The sequence below is a fragment of the Heteronotia binoei genome, chromosome 15 (genome assembly GCF_032191835.1).
Source record: "Heteronotia binoei isolate CCM8104 ecotype False Entrance Well chromosome 15, APGP_CSIRO_Hbin_v1, whole genome shotgun sequence".
Lineage (NCBI taxonomy): Eukaryota > Metazoa > Chordata > Lepidosauria > Squamata > Gekkonidae > Heteronotia > Heteronotia binoei.
In genome coordinates, this window is record NC_083237.1 from 66,717,327 (window position 1) to 66,733,224 (window position 15,898).

General features: G+C 45.4%; 1 protein-coding gene across 1 annotated transcript in view; it reads right to left on the minus strand.

Annotated features, from left to right (window-relative positions):
- CNTNAP1 (contactin associated protein 1) overlaps positions 1-15,345 on the minus strand; it is a 53,305-nt gene extending 37,960 nt beyond the window's left edge. The window contains exons 1-6 of the mRNA XM_060255279.1: positions 15,319-15,345; positions 13,360-13,390; positions 10,581-10,682; positions 9,708-9,901; positions 5,814-5,961; positions 3,228-3,431 (exon numbers count right to left, since the gene is read on the minus strand). Coding sequence (XP_060111262.1) covers positions 3,228-3,431; positions 5,814-5,961; positions 9,708-9,901; positions 10,581-10,682; positions 13,360-13,390; positions 15,319-15,345 — 706 coding nt within the window. The remainder of the gene's footprint in view (positions 1-3,227; positions 3,432-5,813; positions 5,962-9,707; positions 9,902-10,580; positions 10,683-13,359; positions 13,391-15,318) is intronic.
- Between the last annotated feature and the right edge of the window lie 553 nt (positions 15,346-15,898).

The following is a 15,898-nucleotide window of genomic DNA, read 5'->3' on the forward strand; positions in this document are numbered from 1 at the left end:
ATGTTCTTCTGTGACACAGTGTTGGACTGGATGGGCCATTGGCCTGATCCAACATGGCTTCTCTTATGTTCTTATGTGACGCAGAGTGTTGGACTGGATGGGCCACTGGCCTGATCCAACAGGGCTTCTCTTATGTTCTTCTGTGACACAGTGTTGGACTGGATGGGCCATTGGCCTGATCCAACATGGCTTCTCTTATGTTCTTATGTGACGCAGAGTGTTGGACTGGATGGGCCACTGGCCTGATCCAACAGGGCTTCTCTTATGTTCTTCTGTGACACAGTGTTGGACTGGATGGGCCATTGGCCTGATCCAACTAGGCTTCTCTTATGTTCTTATGTGACACAGAGTGTTGGACTGGATGGGCCATTGGCCTGATCCAACAGGGCTTCTCTTATGTTCTCATGTGACACAGAGTGTTGGACTGGATGGGCCATTGGCCTGATCCAACAGGGCTTCTCTTATGTTCTTATGTGACACAGAGTGTTGGACTGGAGGGGCCACTGGCCTGATCCAACATGGCTTCTCTTATGTTCTTATGTGACACAGAGTGTTGGACTGGATGGGCCACTGGCCTGATCCAACATGGCTTCTCTTATGTTTTTCTGTGACACAGAGTGTTGGACTGGATGGGCCATTGGCCTGATCCAACAGGGCTTCTCTTATGTTCTTATGTGACACAGAGTGTTGGACTGGAGGGGCCACTGGCCTGATCCAACATGGCTTCTCTTATGTTCTTATGTGACACAGAGTGTTGGACTGGATGGGCCACTGGCCTGATCCAACATGGCTTCTCTTATGTTTTTCTGTGACACAGAGTGTTGGACTGGATGGGCCATTGGCCTGATCCAACATGGCTTCTCTTATGTTCTTATGAGGTGCCTCTGAGAGTCCCCTCAACATGTCACTGCCAGGCCTTCTCTTTGGTCATCCACTAGGCCAGCGGAACTCTCCTCAGCCAAGAAAGTCTGCACTAGTAGTCCACAGTGTTGCTTCCAAGATGGTGGCTAAGCAGTAGTAGCCAAGCAGTGAGGTTTACAGGTCTGGAAAACAAAGTATGTGCCCCAAATGTAGCTGTAGATTTTGCAGCCAAGGAAAACAAAGCTGAACAGAAGCCAATTCCAGAAGCACAGCCAGCTGTGTTGTGAGACAGAGAGAGATATCACAAAGAATGCTTTTTTTTGGCGGGGGGGGGACAAGATGGCAATGAGGTAACACTGCTATTTAGATGCTCTGTGATTTTACCCGTTTGCATTCTCCAAAAATAATTTTAACTGGCTCTAACGAAAGTATTTGGACTCTTAGCTGATTTGGAACAGTTTGAGCTTATTCTTATACTCAATTATTGGCTGAACACCCAACCTCTGATAACATGGCAACTCAAGAGTAATTTGACTAATTAGTTCTGCAGTTTTCCAACAACAACAGAGAAGAAAAAACAAAGGCAGACCATCTGATTCCTACTCTCCTTTGAAAACGACAAAACAACCACACACAGAAGATCTTCTGTACAAAAAAAGTACAGGCAAATTTCTTCTTACTTATCCTCAAACCCACCCAATGTGTTGACTGTGGGGGAGAGAAATGTGGAGGTGTTGTCGTTATTGCAACCAGATCCAGATCTTCTCTGGATTGACCAAGATAAAAATTCCAGCATAGTAGAAATTGCAGGAACACCATTTATCCAGGTGCTGGCTCCCCATGGAGCACATCTATTCCTGGGTGTAAAGGAACTTGAAATGCATTTGCGATCACAAAAAGACTAATGCACACACACACAGCTGCCTTGAACTCAATCAGACCCTTGGTTCATCAAAGTCAGTGTTTCTCTACTCAGACTGACAGCAGCTTTCCAGATTCTCAGGCAGAGAAATGTTTTTCAAATCACCTACTGCCAGATCCTTAACTGGAAATTCCAGGGATCAAACCAGGTCTGGCAAAGAACGGGGAGGGACGGTGGCTCAGTGGTAGAGCATCTGCTTGGGAAGCAGAAGGTCCCAGGTTCAATCCCTGGCATCTCCAAAAAAGGGTCCAGGCAAATAGGTATGGAAAACCTCAGCTTGAGACCCTGGAGAGCCGCTGCCAGTCTGAGAAGACAATACTGACTTTGATGGACCAAAGGTCTGATTCAGTATAAGGCAGTTTCATAGATTCATAGATTCAACTCAACAAAGCAGATGAAAACACAGACAGTGGCCAGTTAGGGGACAACATAGGGCAGATGCTCCAAAACACCCTGCTCCAGTTGGACTGCCTAACCACACGGAGGCAGCCATGATGGTGAGATCCAGGCAGTACCCTTCTGAAACTGTAGCTAAGGGGACCCACTACAGATGATGGGGGAGGACACTCAACACCCTTGACGCCCATGAAAATAAGCATGGATTAATAAGCATGGATTAACTGGTGGCTTTAACAAGTGCCTCAGTCTGTCCCTAGAAAAACCAGGAAAAGACAGAGAGAGGTTCAAAACCCTGGAAGGGCCTAGTTGACTGATCTGATGTCTCTCCCTGTGTGACAGAATCTGGAACTAGAGTTGCTTTTGGTTCTTTCTCTTTTCTGTGTTGACAGGCCAAGTCATGAGTGAAAGAGAACAGAAACAGGGAGCATTTCTTGAGGAAGGAGGTAAATTTGCTTATCTTTTAAACAGGAATACCATATTGCAACAGTGCTTCTCTACTTTAAAACTATTACCGATATCTTTGCTCCACCCCCAGGCTTCTGCCCCCCCCCCCACACACGTAATTGATTTCCCACCAGTTGCTCTGTGGGCACATTTTGGCATGGGGCTCCCGCCAGTTCCCCTCACGGCTTTGCGATGTGGTCTTATAAGGAAGGCGGCCATGCTTGTGGCCGCCACCACCTCCTGTGGCAGTGAATCAGAGACTGAAATAACAGATGCACTGCCTGCTTTAAAATTTAATTCCAATACGCATGGATTATGTTTTTATAAAGACATTTCAGTGCTCTCACTCATTCAAAGGGAATGAGGCCCTGTGGCACAAAGCGGATGCTTCTCACAACTCAGGGATCTGAAGATCACAATATAAATGGTGTCCATGCACATCAGTAAAGAACCCTGTTTTTTCTTGCTTTTACTCTTATAGCAAATCAAGGCTTCTCCTTCTGTTTTTCGCATTGGCAATTACGCTGCCTCCCCCACAACCCACACCCCAACCTGGTAACTGGGTTAGCAGTGAGTCACCCCACCACCACCACATCCTCACCTAGGCTCATGTTAAGCACCAGCCGGGCCTGCCGCAACTCCACGCTGATGTAGTCTCCCTGGGCCCCCTCCGCATACATCAAGACCCCTTCACGTTCCATTGTCTTGAAGTTGAAGCCAAGGATATCTTGGGTTGTGCGAACAGTTTTGGTGCGGAACTGGTATGCAATTGCATCATCACCATCAAAGTACAAGACATCAGATTCTGCAGGGAGAACAAACCACAAACATTCTGGTGTGTAGCCACGTCGATCTGAAGCAACAGAGCAAAGTTTGAGTCCAGAGTTAAACTTTGTTGGTCGTTAAGGTGCCACTGGACTCAAGCTTCAAACTACAGAATAGATATTGTTACCAATAAAGCTGGTGCTCCAAGCAGTCTCCTAGCTCCCAAGTAGGATGGTCTACCTCCAGAACGAAGCCTGTTTCCTCTGGCTCTCTGGCCAGTGCTGAACTTGCATAAAGACATGGGCAGCCTTGGGCAGCCATCTTTCTTTCTGAAGGTAACCGATTTTGGAGTACTATCTGCGGACTGGTCTAAGATGTGATTATGTATTTTATTTTGTTTTTCACTTTCTGGTTATGGCTCCCCCAGGGGGCAGCAAGACAGCATATCTGATTTCCACAGGGAGCAGAGACTCACCAGACACAGTGTTGCTCATTTTTATTTGGATTCAGCAAACTCCACACAGCAGAAGCACAGTTCTCTCCACCCACCTGCTTCTGGCCCTTCAGAACTTCAGGAGGTTGAACTGTGCCACTGCCTCCGGTTTGCAAGCCTTATCTTGCCCCCATCTTCTCTTTGAGGTTTCCCCACTTCATCTTAGCCAGCCAGCTCAGCCAACCCTCCTCATCCCCTACTTTGAATCCCTAGGCCAAGCCCAGCATGGTTCCTCCCTCCTCACAGGGCCCTTGCTCCTCTCTTAACCCCTTCCTTACCTTGCTTGACCACAGCTGGGTTTGTATAGGGGTAGCCAGTAGCCCTTGCTGTCCTCCCATGCCTCCAGTTAATGCTCTAGGCTTATGAAAAGATGTTTTATCTATGTTGTGATTGTTGATTGGCCAATAAAGGTGTGTGTGTGTGTGTATGTACATAATGCCCTGGGCTGGCAAACCTTCTGCCCCTGCTTCTATGCTCAGCTGCTGCCTGGTGTGGGAGGGAGACTGTCCTGCAGGGGTGCTGGATCCATCAGACTGCTACCGCCTCTTCTTGTGAGGTACCCCCCCATAGGCATAAATTACAAGGGGGGCTCCGGGGCTGCAGCCCCCCCTGAAGTTTTTCGGAGAGGGCTAAGCCCCCCCCCCAGGCAATACTCCTTTGAAATGATCTTCTTTAAAAGGCATGTGAAGGGGTAAAGCTCTCCTCTGTGTGTTTTCCTCTCGGCTGCCAAGAAGAAGTCAGAGACTCAGAGGTGTATCTTTTTCACCTTCTTACAAATGCTAATTGAGCTACAGAGCAGACAATGGATAGATAAATAAACATCCCCCTTCTCTCCCCTCCTAGGAAACATATATGTGTGAATAGGAAGACTATCTCTGGGAAAAGCTGTTTTGACCTGAGCAGACCTGCGTCAAGGGGGTGGTGAAAGAACTTTGATAATGTTTCTGGATAAGGCAACAGAAGCTCTTTGGCTACTTGATCAGGAGGGACAGATCCCTCACCCAAGATCTACGAAAAGGTGGTTATTTTATCCTTTCATCTGGCCGGCCTAGAGGGCTGAAGGAGGACACTGGATATTGCAAAAGGTAAGTGATCTGCAATTTTTTTTGCTGTATCTTTGGACTCTCTAGATTAATTACTAAGGTTTTGATATGCAGAACACATCAATACTTAAATATGTTTGGTGTCTGTTGGGGAAAAAAGTATAGTCCTTTACCCTCCTTGGCTGCATCCACTTTCAGTGTGGTAACAGTCAGGCTGCAACATACATACTTACAATTGGGGGAAAGTGAGATTGGGAGGAGGGGACATGAAGATCAGAGGCCTTTTAAAATTTCCTTTTGTCCTGTGTGCAGTCCAGAGGCCCTCACAGGCCCCAGGCAAAGGAATGAGCTTTATGAAAACACCACATCAGTTATTTGCAGAACTTCAGTCAAAACCTGACCAATGGCAAGTTCTGGACTAAGCAGCTGCCTTTACAGGAGATGGGCCAACAACATCATCTGCAGCATAACTGCCTCATTACTGAGATCAAGACCGCTCATTTATTTATCTAGGCAGAAATGCATCAATCAGATGCATCAGATGTTTCTCCTTTGTAAGAAAGGGCAAAACATATTAATTCCTCAAACTGCTTCCCTAAAACCAGCTTTCTTCTGTACCTGAATGATGACGACAGATGAGATCTTTTTAATGTACTACGTCAGAGTCCAAAGCAAATAATCAGATTTGGTATGGATAATTAAAAATAAGGTACAAATGTTTCCACTCTCCCCAGATTCCCTTTTTCTGCTGAGGAAAAAAGAAACCAACCGGTATTTTATGCCCCATGCACCCACAGCAGCTCCCCAAGTGTTTACATTTTTGTGTTGTGGCAGTTTTTCAAAAGAAGCATTGCAACCTGATATATGCAGCAGCTGCATCACTCACGGTAGTAGCAGCCATAAAGGCCCACCCGCAGGCCAATGGAACCATGAGGATTCCAAGCCACAGGAACGATGCGGAGATAGCGAGCCAAGATTGGGTGATGCAGGTTATGGCGGATCACACCACTCTCGTTCACATTGCCAAAGAATGTCTATATGGGAGGAAAAGACAAAAAGTAAGATGTGAAAAGGCTTCTTTTTGCCAGCAAAACGTCAGTATTGACCACAGACACAAAGTGACCCTAATTTCCCTGATTTACCCATGAAGAAAATGTTCCCCTCAAGTCCCTCAAAAACTTTTGCAAAGATTATGAAATCTCAGGGTTAAACCAGGGCTAAAAGCAAACAAAACAACAACAGGTCTCTTGTAGGTCAGTGGTATTTCTCATGTAGAAACATGATATCTACAAACCCTGAGCAAAGGGTGCTGGAAATGTTCTTAAAGTATACAACAGGACATTTAAATAAACAATCAGTAGAAGGATGAAAAGGAGTAGAAGGATGAAAACATGGCAAGAGCAGTCCTAACACTTCCCAGGTGAGAGGATATTTAACAGCAAAAACAATGCCTACAAAAGAATCCCAGAAAGTGTAAACACTAAATTAGGTGAATGTCTTCAAATTTCCACAACACAGCTCCAGTGGTAAGAACTACAAGAACCTATCTCTAATCTTTCTGGGAAAATGATGGAAAGAGCAGTAGCTGACCAACTCCAGGTCTTCTTGGATAATTCATCTGCTCTAGACCTCTACAGTCTGCTGAGCTGCAGGACTGAAGCAGCTCTGCTATCTTTAGTTGATGAACTCTATGTGTACACAAGGCCATGCTCTTATTGGATTTATCTGCAGGCTTTTATTCAGGTGATTATTTAATCTTGTTGAGACACATGGAGGCAGAAGTGGGTATGCCTTGAACTGGTTCAAATGTTTTGTGGGTTGGACCCAAAGGGTTGCTATTGGAAACCAGTTGTCAGCAGGATGGTATCTCAATCACCTTCTGATTTCTTGGCTGCAGTCTTCCTTTTTGTTGATGATGGATGCAAGCAAGCCTTGAATTCAGCAGGAGCTCACAGAACCTTTCTGAGGGTTCCCCCTCTCCTCCCCACCTACCTTGTCCATTGAATAGTAGATGCAGCTGCATAACAATCCCTGGATTAGGAGAGCAACCAGCCAGCCAGGCACCAGGGGCTTTGCCAACACCCTCATTAACCCCTGGAGAAGCTCACACTACCTTATGTGATTTTGGGTGGCAGGTGGCCTTTTGACTAAGGAGGGGGGGCGGCCAAGGAGAGTGAGGCCTGGCTGGGCTGGCTGGATCTCTAGCAAGCCCAAGCAGGCCTCACTTGCCCAGGGCTCTCCTTTCTTGTATCGGGTTGCTTTTGGCTGGTGGGGCCAAAAGTAACCCACCAATTTTTGCTCCACTTTCATCTATATCAATTTCGATTTCAATTTATTAGGGTCAACTGGCCAGCAATAACAATATACAAAATCTCGTAGTCACAGACCACAACTTCTGACTACATAAAATTCATATTCAAACTCTACCAAAGTTAAACCTTAAAATAGCACTATTCACCATTTCTACTTTGTTATAAACTTCAGCTTATTTATGGCTAAAACCCAGTATTTTGCTACTGCCTGAGTTACAGACTTCTTATTATCTTCCAATAAATATTTCAGTAGTACAACATCTGCAAATTTCAGATAATTATCCAGAGGTTTAAATTTAGAGAGTAATGCAAATATTAACTGATGTCTATCCAGAATAAAGTTTACAATGTAAACTTTCATCTAAATCTAATCCAGCTCTCCTTATTACATGTTCTGCATATCAATTTAAAAGACAGGGAGATAAAACACAATATTGTCTGACCCCTTTGCCAACTGGAAATCATTCTCTTTCTCCATATTCTATCCTAACAGTAGCCTCTTGTCTGAAGTACAGACTGCGCATCAAAACAGCCGCTCCAAGCTGTTTCAGGAGAAGGATATAAATGTGCAGAAATAAATAAAACTATCAGATGCTGTGGCACACCTATTTCTTTTAAAACAAACCATAACTTTTCATGATCCACACAGTCAAAAGCTTTGCTATAGTCTATGAAACACAAGCTGATTTTCTTCTGAAATTCTCTCATACACTCTAGTTAACCAATGTAAATTGCAATCTCTAGTGCCTGGCCTGTTCCTTCTCTGAATCCAGCTTGAACATCCGACATTCCTTATATGGTAGCAGCTTTTGTTGTTGTAACATTACATGAGTGAGAAATTAATGTGATGGTGCCATAGTTGCTGCAGTCTTTGCTGTCTCCTTTTTCAGAATTGGAATGTATGTAGATTGTTTCCAGTCTTTGGGCCATTGTTTTGTTTTCCATATTGATTGACATATTCTTGTTAAGGATTTTGATGGACTTTGTTTATGTGGCTTGGAATAGCTCTATTGATATCCCATCGACTCCTGGTGATTTGCTCTCAATTGCTCTCAGTGCAGTTCTCACTTCACTTTCTAAAACTGTAGGTTTTTCTTCAAAAGATTATTCTTGAAAGGAATTTATCATCCTTTCATCTTTTCTGTATTGTTCTTCAATGTATTGTTCCCATCTTTTCTTTATTTTGTCCTGTTCAGTTAATGTTTCCCCATGCTGATCTTTCAGTATGTCTAATCACACTTTAAATTTTCCTTTGATTTCTTAGATCTTCAGGAAGAGAGCTCTTGTTCTTTCATTTTTGTTGTTCTATTTCTTTACACTAGTTATTATAATAGTTCTCTTTGTCTGTACATGCTTCTCTGAAAAAGCTGCCAGTAGGCCAAGGAATCCTGCAAGAACCAAGACCCAGAACCTTCCTGTACTCTGTCCGTAGGAAGGATGTGATACAAACAGAAAGACAACTGTTTTTTTCTACCAGAAAAGAAATCATTGGCAATCTCATGCCTCTGCAAATAGACACTTATTTGAATTAACACAATGTTAGCAGTTGCTGACTCAAATTAGGTAGAAAATTCTGCCATCCTTGTGCAAAGGGAATTTGGAAAATGAAAAATCTTAAAAGGTTTCTGTATAAAGAAACTCTGTGGCAAGAACTGACTTTGGTAGTGGCTATATATCTCCAAAAGGAAACACTGCACATTACTGCTTGAAAAATGCCTGTTCACACCATCCCACATTGAAATACAGCAAGTTGCTAAGGCTGAAAGTAGTGCCACATTCTTGGCCTACAGTCACAAAGAAAAGTATCCTTTGAGAGTCTTGGGTGAGCCTCCTTGCTAAAGACGGTTCAAAGTTAGTCTGGAAGAGTCACAAGGCACACTTAACAGTCTTTGTAAAAAATGCACAGCCACAGATGAAATTAACAAATTAATGGACAGAGGACTTGAGGTCCCCCCCTTTAATTAGAATGCATTTCTTACTTCGCATTTTTGTTTTCCTTAAAATCTTCACTTTGCTAGAGGCTATCCCTCTGCACTTAAGTAGCCATTCTGATTTTTGTTTTTTTGAACTTTAGTTCTTGAATGCTTTTATATAGGATTAGTTTTATTTTAAGAAAAATAAATGGATACTGCAATCAACTTCAACTATTTTAAGTAAAAAATTATATTTAAAAGCTGCATTTTTTGCATATTTTGACCATGTTATTGTGGATGTATGTCTCCACGTCGTCTCATGTGACTGCCAAATGGAATAATTTTTGTAGGAATTCATGGATGTCTACATACCATATTAAAAACCAGTCCTTGAGAGGCACAACTGCAGAAGCATGGAACACATCACATCACATGTACATGCACATGCTGTGTCCTGCTGAAGCCTGAGGGATGGAGACAAGCACCCAGAGGGGGAAATACCCTCAAGCCCCATGCATTGCTGCTAGAGGGCAGACGAGGCCTCCACTCTCTCACCCAGTTGCTCCCCTGTTGGAAATAAGGCTTCCAGTTATTGGGATGGTCACCATAGAAGACGATGTAGCGGGTCACCCAATTGTAGGAGTTGAAGGTCCCCTGTGTGGCAATGGCATTGATGCGGCACTTCTTGGTCAGGTCAATCTGGAGCCAAGGATGCTTGTCGTTGGGGTCAGGTGACCAGCCGCCAACCCCTACACAAGAGGGAAAGCAGGGAGGGCAGAAGCATGGCACACATCTCTCTCTCACTGCAGAAACATGCATGCTTGACATCCTCGCCCCAGACCTCAGCCACGTGTCCTTTGGGCACCGACTCTACCCCACAGACACGAAACAACATCCCTTAGCCCTCCACCCCACCCCGAGTTTAAAACAAACTTTGAAATGATGACCTTGGGCAGGATCTGGATTAAGACAACTTTGCACCATACTAATAGTATCAAATCAAAAAAGGAAGGACTGCCTTGCACAAAAGAAATTAGTCTAAAAATCTCTCTCACCGGAGAGGATGGCTCGCACAGAGGCATTTTAGAAGGATCAGATAAAAATAGCCATGCCATCTGTAGCCAACCATTGTGCAGTAAGAACTCAGGGCAGAAATTCAACCATCTAGCACTGCTTAGCAGTGATAACGAAATGTATAACCCAGTGGTTAGAGACCACCTATCTGATTGCAAATACAGCCACCGTTAAGTCTAGAGCATGAACGCCACCAACATGCTCTCTCCTTTGTGCATTAAGTCAATTTTAGGAGACTCCTGTCAAACTCAGATCAGCTCCTGTTGTATTCTGTAAGGCTTATGCTATTACATTGAAGAAACGGAGGATCTGGGATGTCTACTTCTCCCTGGGCTCTGGGCACGCTGAACTCACCATACAGCCGAGCAAAAGTGGCAGCACGGAAGATGCTGGATCGAGAGGAGGCACCAAGATTCCAAGCATAGAGGGGGCCAACCAGTTCATCCGAGCAATACCCTGCCAAAGGGTGAGAGGGAGAGTGCGAAGAAGTCAGTGCTTAGGTCAGGCAAGAACCAACACCCTTTTACTAAGATTTGTTTCCAAGGGCAGGTGCTGAGGCTTAAGCTTGGAAGGGACAAACTCTGCCGAGTGGGAGTTATATATTTTCTGGTGATTCATTGTTGTCTCACTTTAATTCTACACCAGAACCTGTCTTTTTGTATTTAAATCAACCTTTAGCACGAGTTTTATACGCTAGTATTAACATCATTAGGAGAACACGTTTCCTATAAAAGAATACAGTCAAAAATTGTTAATATTTAATAAAATCAGGAACTTGCATTTTACAATTCCAGCCAGCTATATCCCACAACATCAAATGAAGCACCATATCTTCAAAGCCACAGGCCCTGAGCAATCGCATAAGAGCCTGGAAGCTTAGACAAACACAGAACTGGGTATCATCAACATACTGACAACTCTAAACTCCAAAGCTACAGCAACCTCACACAAAAACTGTTCAAGTGCATTGGAGACAAAATGAACACTTGTGGAACTCTACACGTTAGATCCCAAAACCGTTACTCTGTTTCTCCAAAAGAAACTAGTAAACCATAGAGTTTTGTAGAAATCCTAGAGCATCGTTTCAATTAGGGTTGCCAACCTCCAGGTGGAGACGGGTGATCTTCCAGTATTACAACCAATCTCCAGTTATCAGTTCACCTGGAGAAAACAGCTGCTTTGAAGGGCTTTATAGCTATACACCCTGCTTACTAAGACCTCTCCCCTTTCCAAACGCTGACTTCCCCAAGCTCCACCCACAAAAAATCTCCAGGTATTTTCCAACCCAGAGCTGGCAACCCCATGCTTTACACCTGCCCCTTTCACTCAACAGACCCCAGAGGAGGCAACCATTTTCTGCTAGTAAAGAACATTCACAGGTTTGCAGCACAACAAAGGCTTCTCGCTTAGCACGAGGGGGGGGGACTTCACATGAAGAGTGCCACTGTGTTCCGATAAAGTCTTTCAGAGTGGACTTCTTGACTGCAAAGCTCACACTGACCAGGAGTTCACACCATAGTTGAAACGCACTCAGTTCACAGCCACTGAGGATGAAGAGGTACTCTCACACTGATTTGCCACACCATCAGAGGTGAAGACTTCAGAGTGGAACTCTTCTGTGATGGATTCTCATGCTGAGGAAACTGCCATGAGTTTCCACAAACATCTGGATGATTTTTTTCTCTGAGAAGACTAAAAAGCAGAAACTCATTGCTCAGAGTACCAAAGGAACAAGCATTTGTTTATGGTTGCCACTTCTAGGCTGGGAAATACCTGGAGATTTGGGGGGTGGGCCTTGGGGAGGGCAGGGGTTCCCTTAAGGAAATAGGATTCTGATGTTTTTATCACAGTGCTGTGCGTAAGGCCAGGGATTTATTCAACTACTCAAAGAAGATGATGAGAAGCTCCTCTGTTTTTTGTCTTTGTTCCAGAAAATAATGCCTAATGTGGATATTCTCTGCAATCAATTTCAGGTAAGAGTCATTAACTTGGCAGCAATTAGGAGAGCATGCTCTCAGTTAGAGACCTCATAAACAGGGCCGGCTCGTCCACTAGGCAAACTAGGTGGTTGCCCAGGGCACCGAGAAGGACCTCAGCAGGCTGCAATGTTACATAGGCCATCCTCCAAAGTGGAAAATGATCTCGGTTGTCTAGAGATCAACTGTAATAGCAGGAGATCTCCAGGTGCTTCCTAGAGGTTGATAAACTTAAGCATGATGCATGGATAGCAATGAGGAGTCCAGAAAAGATTTGATGTCCAATATCTTAATGGCTATGCACAACAACTGGACTTAATAATGCAAGAAGCTGCATCCCAAGTCAAGGATGTGAAGGTATTCAAGGTTCCCGATGTTCTTTCCACATTCAGCAAAACAGACGGAGCCCTGGAGGCAGTTGTGAAAAGATGACTCCCCAGATTGTCTCAGGCACCTTGGAACTTCAGCATCCAGAAGTGTTCAAGAAGGAAAGACAGGCATGCACTGAAGACTTTAAGGAAATAGGATTCTGATGTTTTTATCACAGTGCTGTGTGTAAGGCCAGGGATGTATTCAACTACTCAAAGAAGATGATGGGAAGTTCCTCTGTTTTTCGTCCTTGTTCCAGAAAATAATGCCTAATGTGGATATTCTCTGCAGTCAATTTCAGGTAAGAGTCATTAACTTGGCAGCAATTAGGAGAGCATGCTCTCAGTTAGAGACCTCATAAACAGGCAAACTAGGTGGTTGCCCAGGGCACCGAGAGGCAGGGGGCGCCCATGACAACTAGCTAGTTTGCCTCCCACTCCTCCCCCGCAGCCGCGGCTACTGCCAGCCTCCTCCGGCCCACCGCCACTGATGTGCTCCGCTTGCCCCCCACCGATGCACTCTGCTCGCTTGCCCCCCCCCCCACTCACCGCAACTACAGCCCTACTTGGTTAAACGTGCAGGTGCAGGCTACAAGAAGCCTGTAGGGCTGTTTCAGTCACGGCGAACTGGGGAGGGGGAGCGAGCAAAGTGTGGCGGTGAGCCGGAGGAGGCTGGTGGTGGCCACGGCAGCGGGGGGGGGGAGAGCGGAGTGTGCCCGGGGGGCGCCTGCCTAGGGCGCTATTTGTCCACGAGCTGGCGCTGCTCGTAAAAGGCTTGTTCTGACTTACCTGAGGAGTCACAGCTGGCAGAAGCTGTGTCCTAGCTAAGAAGAGAGAAATATAACACAATACCCCTTCCAGATGTAAATGACTGAAGCAGTTCATTTTTACAGCTGAATTGCATCACAGTCTGGATTTATGGGGGACGGACCATGCAAGAAAGATGCTGAGTGTTGGCTCCACCTCTTCCTGTCTGTGGTGGAAGCAGCAGTTGGAGATCAGTTGGAAAGCAAGGAAATCATGGATCAACCAGTAACAGAAGATGTTGACATCATTATTTCACATGCCAAAGTATGGCATGAGTTCACCCGACATCTAATAAGTGTGGTGTTGATGGCACACAGGAGCTTGTTTGAAGCACACAAGATGAGGTTCCCACAAAAAGCACTGCACAAAACAATGGAGGTCTATCCAAAGCTGCAGAAAGACAAACTGAAGAAAGAGCTTTCATTCTTGTACATGGAGCCTGAACTTGGTATCAAGGATGCTTCAACGCTACTGCATACCCGCTGGGACAAGAATCTGGAGGCATGTTCAGCAGATACAACAAGTTGGCTCTGCCTGCCATAAGCCAGCCTTCCCTCCAGCCTCAGTGGGTGCCAGAGAGGAACCCTGAGCCAGGCAATCTCCCCCACCTTACTGTTCATTGGAACAGAACTTGGGAAGTAGCAAGAAGAGGCATTACGCAAATCGAAAATATTTTAAGTTAAATTTTAGCCAAAGTAAGTATTTCAACAGTTAACAAAGAAGAACAGACAGCAATATAAATGGCGAGTCCCAGGACAATGCTGTAGAGCATGAATCCATTTCATACGTAAACAGGAAGGGGGAAAAATAATCTATGCAGGAGAGAGTGACCCTGCAACATAGATCTCCAACTGCTGCTTCCACCACAGACAGGAAGAGGTGGAGCCAACACTCAGCATCTTTCTTGCATGGTCCGTCCCCCCATAAATCCAGACTGTGATGCAGTTCAGCTGTAAAAATGAACTGCTTCAGTCATTTACATCTGGAAGGGGTATTGTGTTATATTTCTCTCTTCTTAGCTAGCACATAGGAAAAGGCCCCAATGACTAAAATAAATGCAGGTGGACCAAGAGGACTCAGTCTTCCTCAGGGTGACACATTGGAAGGAGGGAATCCATAACAACCCTTGCCTCACAGAATGCAAACGTTCTGTACTCTGTAACATGACAACAATCTAGATGAAGAAAATACTAGATTTATATCCCGCCCTAAACTCTGAATCTAAGAGCAGTCACACTCTCCTTTACCTTCTCCTCCCCCTACAACAGACACCCTGTGAGGTAGGTGGGGCTGAGAGAGCTCTCCCAGGAGCTGCCCTTTCAAGGACTACTCCTGCGAGAGCTATGGCTGACCCAAGGCCATTCCAGCAGCTGCAAGTGGAGGAGTGGGGAATCAAACCCGGTTCTCCCAGATAAGAGCCTGTGCACTTAACTACTACAGCAAACTGGCTCTCTAATGCAACAACATACTTTGTTTACAAAATCAAAGTTGGAAATTACTAGCCCTTTCCATTGGAGTGCTATACGGAAAAGGTTCAGGCTACTCATTTCTCCTTATAACTCTTCAACCAGAAAAACTAGCAATCCCTTTTCTTATAATATGAAAGCTGGAAACTAGAACAATGTTGAAATAATTATAAAGTCATGACATTACAGGGCTATAGGTATTATGGGTTAAAAACTAAAGAGCCTGCGAAAAGCCTGCTATGGGCAGAGAGGGGACAGCAGCCATGGAGGGATGGGAGAAGGGAAGTGCCAAGAAAACTTCCATGCTGGATGCTCCACTGGACACAGAGGCATTCTCAGCACCATGGAAAGCTACACGAAGAACCATCTGTGCAAATGTGCAAACTGGGCAAGGGGGGGCGGGGGGGGCACATGGGCAGCTGAGAGGCTGCTCTGAAGCTGGCTTTTGTCCCCACTTCTCTGGGGCTGAACTCACCCAGGCCCGCCCCCAGCTCACCGACATTTCTGCTCCAATAATCTACCAACCTCTGAGGCGCCAAAAGACTTGCTTCCCCGCCCCACATGCTCTGATCTCTCCATGACCATATTTTCTTCTCTCGTTGACACCTTTGCCTCCTTCAAGTGACAAGTGCTGAACAGAAGCTGTACTCAGTACTATTTCCTCCCCGCCCTGCAGCACTGGAATTGCCACAGGAGAGCTTTTGAGCCATAGAGACCATACAATACTGCACACTTGTACAAAGGCGTGTGAGTCTCTGAGCATGCTCACAATGTCTTTACAAGACCAACAACTAAGCAGACCAGCCTCTGTTCTTCTCTCTCCCAACAGTTGGGATTAGGGGCTGAAGGTGCAGAAGCTCCAAATCAACCCTTCCCTGTGCAGAGCCTAAGGGGGCTGAGGGGGCATACGGGCCCTCTCAGGCTCTACCAGCTCTGCTGTGGGGAGAGCCAGTCCCTCTCCTTCCCTCACACAACTGAGGGGGCCCCAGTGACTAGTGGGCAGGTGCACCTCCTCCCCAAACCCTCCCCTTAGTGAAGGCTGGGCTTCCAGGCAG